This window comes from Leguminivora glycinivorella, chromosome 14 (assembly GCF_023078275.1).
Source record: "Leguminivora glycinivorella isolate SPB_JAAS2020 chromosome 14, LegGlyc_1.1, whole genome shotgun sequence".
NCBI lineage: Eukaryota > Metazoa > Arthropoda > Insecta > Lepidoptera > Tortricidae > Leguminivora > Leguminivora glycinivorella.
Genome location: NC_062984.1, coordinates 2,007,855 through 2,013,470, shown reverse-complemented (window position 1 = coordinate 2,013,470; position 5,616 = coordinate 2,007,855). Strand labels below are relative to the sequence as shown.

Below are 5,616 nucleotides of genomic sequence, written 5' to 3'. Positions count from 1 at the left end.
TAGCGCTTTAGTTGTCATACATACAAAAACACATATGTAGCCTTTACCAACAACAGATCTTCGTATACGTGATAATTTAACATTGATTGGTCCTGCAAAATCCATTCCTACCTTAATAAATGCACGAGTGGTTGCAGTTACCCTCTCGGCCGGCAAGGAACCCATCAGTTGTTTGGCAGCTATAGCCTTTTGCTTAAAACAGGTTATACATTTTTGAGTGATCTTTTTCACTTCATTCAATCCATTTATGATCCAGTATCGCTGACTCAAATTGGTAAGCACCAGTGTAGGACCTTTATGCAATAATTTCAAATGCTCACTAGTTATGATAAGTTTAGTTATTATAGAGTTCTTTGGTAGAATGATTGGGTGTTTTTGTAAATATGGAATGTTAGAGTGATGTAATCTGCCACCAACTCGCAGCAGCCCTGTTTTGTCAATAAATGGATTCAATGAGATTAACTTTCCTTTCACAGATTGGCCTTTATGTAATGAATGTATCTCATCCTTAAATTGGTTAGATTGCTCATATTTAATTATAAGCATAAGAGCTTGATGTAGTTCGTTGCTTGACAAGAAATCTGTATGAAGCCTTGGCTTTTCAGTTTTAATATTATTACAAAATCTCAAAACATATGCCAGAACCCTAGTCATTTTGTGGATGCTAGAATACTTGCGCAATCTCTCGAAGATGTTGTCCGGCACACTTTTCTCAGCAGAAGTCACATGACTGGCAAGCATTGGTGCAGGTTTAACTTCAGGCAGGTCGTTTGGTATATTTAAAATACACTTAAATGTATACTCACTGTCATGCAAAAACTCAGGTCCAAAAACCACATTTTACATGCTGCAAGATCTTGCGGACTGACACCGCGACTGATAAGATCACTCGGATTGTCTTTGGTGTTCACGTAAAGCCAGACGAACTCACCTGTTAGCTCCTTTATTATCTTGACTCGGTTGGCTACGTAAGCTTGCAGTCTTGTCAATTGTGTGTTTAGCCAAGCAAGACAAATTTGTGAGTCAGCGAACAGGTAAACATTATTGATGTTAAGTTTTACTTTAAGAGTGCGATACACCCGTGCAACAAGCTTTGATAGGAGTAATGCAGCTTCCAGTTCAAGTCTCGGGACGGTATTACTCTTGCTAATCGAATTGATTCGGGACTTAGAGCAGAGCAAATGCATTATAGTTTTACCTTTACAGTCAGTGACGCGCAGGTAGACACAGCAGCCATAGGCAGTTGAACTGGAGGCATCTGAAAATCCTATGATTTGCACAGTGTCTGTATGATCCACATGAATGTTTCTGTTTATATAAATCGGCTCCATTACCGCTAAGCTAGATGCAAACTCGATCCATTCACTTGTTATATCCTGAGGGGGTACCTCATTCCAATCTGTGCCTGATAACCATATCTTCTGCATGATGGCTTTAGCCTTTACTATGATGGGACTTACAAAACCCATGGGGTCATAAATTTTACTAATATAGCTGAGAATGTCCCTCTTTGTGAGTTTATTAGGATTGAAAGGCTCAGGGCATGACATTTTAAATTTATCCTCTTTAATCACTACATTGAGGCCTAGTGCCTTTAAGCTACAATCATCATTTTGCAACTCTAACTCATCAAAGTGTTGTTCAGTGGAAGGTATGTCAGCCAGCATTATAGCATTGTTTGACGACCACTTATGTGTTTCAAAACTGCCTAAGCTCAACAGCTTTCGTAATTGTGTCTTAGCCTCAAGAACCTTCTCTAAATCATTGTCAGAGTAAAGTACATCGTCTACATAAGTCATATTTTTAATAATAAATGATGCTAATGGCAGATCATTTGTGTATCTAGTAGCAAGCTCATCAAGACAACGGGTTGCTAAAAAATTACTACTTTTTAGACCATAGCTTACTGTATCCAACCTTATGCATTTGATGTTCTCTTTGGGAGAATCCCTCCAAAGTATATTTTGTAATGATGTGTGCTCCTTGCATACACGTATATTTCTGAACATACGTTTGATGTCAGTTGTGAATGTATGGTCACCAAAACGAAACAGAAGAATAATATCGAATAATTCTCTTTGAACCGTGGCTCCGTTTAGTAAAAAATCATTGAGCGATACCTTTTTATTTGTTTTCATAGATCCGTCAAACACAGTACGGAGATGTGTGGTCTTACTTTCCTTAATAATTCCATGATGTGCTAAGAAATAGACTGCATCTTTATTCAGATCATACAGTTCTATGTCTACATAGTGCCCATGGTTCAAAGACAAGTATTCATGAATGAATTTCTTATATTCAGCAAAGAATTCAGGATTTTGATCAAATTTCTTCTCAAGATTATTAAATCTTTTTAATGCAAAATGAAATGAGTCACCCAATTCATCCTTGATTACGTCAAGAGGCAGTTTCAGTGGAAGTGCAACTTGAAATTGATTGTTTTTCAGTTGAATAGTTTTTTGAAATATATCCTCACATAGTTCATGCTCTGAGAACTTTTCATTGAAAATTTGAGGAACATTCTCAGTTTGCCAAAATTTTGACAAGGCATCAGAAAGTTCAGTGTCACAATTAGTGCACTTTAAAACAACCTTGTTGCATACTACCTTATTGCATGCTACTAGATGTGGTAGGCCACCTCCGATAATGTGACCAAATTGGGTGTTAACTATGGTGGGCTGGGTTGACAGCTCAAACTGCGATCGAGCTGCATTCTTCCCCTGTTCGCTGCCAGTCGCCTGCTGGTGACTCGATGGCTGGTATGCTGGACCCGTTAGTATCAATGCCTGAAACATGATTTGTGCTCCTATTAGTAAGTCGATTTGACTTGGGATGTTAAATGTTTCATCCGCTAACTGCATTCCAGGAGGAATGTAAATGTCACTCAGTTCAAATTTGTTTTGTGGTAACATGCAAGTAATTTCCTCTGCAACCTGACAGTTTGCTATTACACTGTAATCTGTTATTCTAGATTTTATTTCTACAGGTACACTATACTTTACTTCACTTTTCATATTTTTTATCCCAGTTATGCCTTTATTTGTAAGATTGGGAGTGAGATTCAACAACTGTAGAGCCCTATCTGAAATAAAATTCATTTGTGAACACGGGTCTAAGAGCGCCTTCACATGCAGCTCTTTACCATCTCTACCTATAAGCTTTACTATTGCTGTGGGAAGAAGCACATCATTCTCATCATCAGTAATATTCCTTGCTGTTAAGGTAGCAGGAGATGCAAATGCCTGAGTAGCATCACTATGCAGTAGAGTATTGTGCTCCAGCTTGCATTGAGCGCACTTGAATTTAAACCTACACTTCCCCTTATGTGAATTTAGGCATATCTTGCATAAATGGGGTTGAGAATTTACGAACTTAATTCTTTCATTGACTGTAAGTAATTTAAATGCCTTGCAATTAAATAATTTATGTGCAGACTTACATAAATCACACTGCAGCGTTTTTTCAGTTGCTATTAGTACAGTCTTATTAGCAGGCAAGTAGCGAGGTTGTCCCGATGTCCCTGGTTCAGCATTTTCTAAGGCCAGTGCACGCCTCTCTAGGTAGTCAAGGAAGCCTTCCATTGTTGGGTCTGTGTCAGCGTCCCGCTCCATGTGATATGCTCTGGCTGTGTAGGCATCTAGTTTTCGGGAGAGTACACATAATATTATAGCATCCCAATATTTGACTGAGGGTTCTAGATTGGCTAGAGCTGCTAGTTGCTGTTTAATAGATGAGACAAACTCTCTTAGGCTGCTTGATGTTGATTTTACTAATGGCTTGAGGTCAAGCAATACACAAATATGTTCATTTATGATTTTTAGTTTGTTGTTATATCTTTCATTTAATATTGTTAATGCTTCATTATAACTAGTATTAGTTAGCGGCAGGTTCTTTATTATGTCTAAGGGTTCACCCTTTAGGTGTGATCGCAAATAATACAGTTTCTGTACACTGTCAAGTGCATCATTTTTGTCAATTAGGGAATTAAATAAATTTATAAATGGTATAAACTCTGAGAACTTACCACTAAAGCAAGGTATGTCTATGGGTGGTAACTTGATAGGCTGGTGCAATTTTACCACCTGTTCGGGCCTCGTGGAGGGAGAGTGGGCATTGCGTCTGTTGATTTCTTCGTCAATAATTGTTAATGCATTTAAGTATTTATTTTCATATTCCTCAATAGGTTCAGTGTCATTAGATTCTAACTTTAGTATGTTTATGTTGTAATCTTCATATTCTTTGAATGCTTCTAATAATCTAGTTTTTTGATTTAGTAACATCTCATTTGAATCAGTTATCTTCACTGAGTTACAAGTTCTTGAAATTTTGGCCTTAACGTAGCCCCTCCCGGCCACAAGGTCCGCCAGCGACATTCCACTCAAATTACTCATTGCTTCACAGCACACAGTATACAATCTAAATTAATTACTGTAATGTCTATAAAACACTATTGTCACTATTAAAATATTTAAAGTCAATGCAAATCAGTTAGTTCCATGTCCTATCCTGCTGAGAGCACGGCGTACTGGACTGCACGTACCACAGGTCGGGTCTTAAATAAATTACGATGCGTAGTTCAAATTGATGACTACACTGCGTGTAGACTGCAAGTGTATCAGTTTGTTAATCACGTCACGTATTTAAATTTTCCGAGCACACGGCGTGTAGACTGCACGTGTATCTTGTCGAGGATTACGATTCGAAGCTCGATGAGTCCGCAGTGCACGGCGTGCAGACTGCACGTGCACCAATTCGGTGATAGCGTCACGTAGCTCGATGAGGCCGAGTGCACGGCGTCCAGACTGCACGTGCACCAGGTCAGTTCTTGGGTTGTGTAGCTCGATGTTGAGTGCACGACGTATAGCACTGAACGTGCGACAATTCGGCTACTATAAATATTAATGGCGCTCCTTTCCGCTGTGAGAACGGCGTGTAGACAGCTCGTGCACCATGCGTGCCACCATGTTGCCGGGCGAAAGTGTCTCGGCGAAAGTACTCACGATGTTAATAAACGGTGAGATAGGACCATGTTGAGTTTATTACTTAGTTGGACTGTATCATTAAAAAGGAGGCTGGTTATTTTCACTGGTTTATTGTACTTTCACAATTACAATATAAAATAGCACCCGCTCATGGCGGCCATAGTTGGAGAAGAGAGAGACACAGATAATAAAAATAAGTAACCAATCCTTGGCTACATTTATAATACAGATAACAAATCAGAATAACACTTTTATGTTGGCAATGCCGTCAACAGCGCTGTAGCCGAATGTCATTTCTGGGCCATTTTTTTTTCAAAGTTGTCCACCCCACCTTTTTGTAATACGTGTATTTTTTACGCGATTGATACAATCGCGAGGACTTTCGATCCTGATAGGAGAAAAAAAAATTCCCAAGATTTCCATATATTTTTTCGAACCTTCCATTCCGTTACCACCATACAAAATGTATTAAAAAACCGGCCAAGTGCGAGTCGGACTCGCGCACCGAGGGTTCCGTACAAATTTCGTATGAATTTAAATTTAATACCTCTACGCGTTTATGAGGAAATGGGTAGTAAGGTTAAAATTATTAAAAAAATATATATTATGTGATGTAACTAAAAATGTATGGTTT

The 5,616-nt window shown here is 38.7% G+C and overlaps 1 protein-coding gene across 4 annotated transcripts; it reads right to left on the bottom strand.

Annotated features, from left to right (window-relative positions):
- Positions 1 to 1,134: 1,134 nt before the first annotated feature.
- LOC125233369 lies at positions 1,135 to 5,249 on the bottom strand. Of its 4 annotated transcripts, none has more exons than XR_007177847.1 (3): positions 3,440 to 5,249; positions 2,607 to 2,786; positions 1,135 to 1,258 (listed from the first exon to the last, which is right to left on the bottom strand). XR_007177847.1 is itself a non-coding variant. In XM_048139360.1 (3 exons), exons 1-3 carry the CDS (start codon positions 4,389 to 4,391, stop codon positions 2,692 to 2,694), a joined length of 660 nt encoding a protein of 219 aa, XP_047995317.1. In that variant the 5' UTR covers positions 4,392 to 5,249; the 3' UTR covers positions 2,248 to 2,691. The 4 variants fall into 4 exon arrangements, 3 of the variants coding, with proteins under 3 accessions (XP_047995317.1, XP_047995318.1, XP_047995315.1); XM_048139360.1 differs by lacking the exon at positions 1,135 to 1,258 and having other exon boundaries at positions 2,248 to 2,786; positions 3,440 to 3,637; positions 4,025 to 5,249; XM_048139361.1 differs by lacking the exon at positions 1,135 to 1,258 and having other exon boundaries at positions 2,248 to 2,786; positions 3,440 to 3,637; positions 5,001 to 5,249.
- Positions 5,250 to 5,616: the final 367 nt, after the last annotated feature.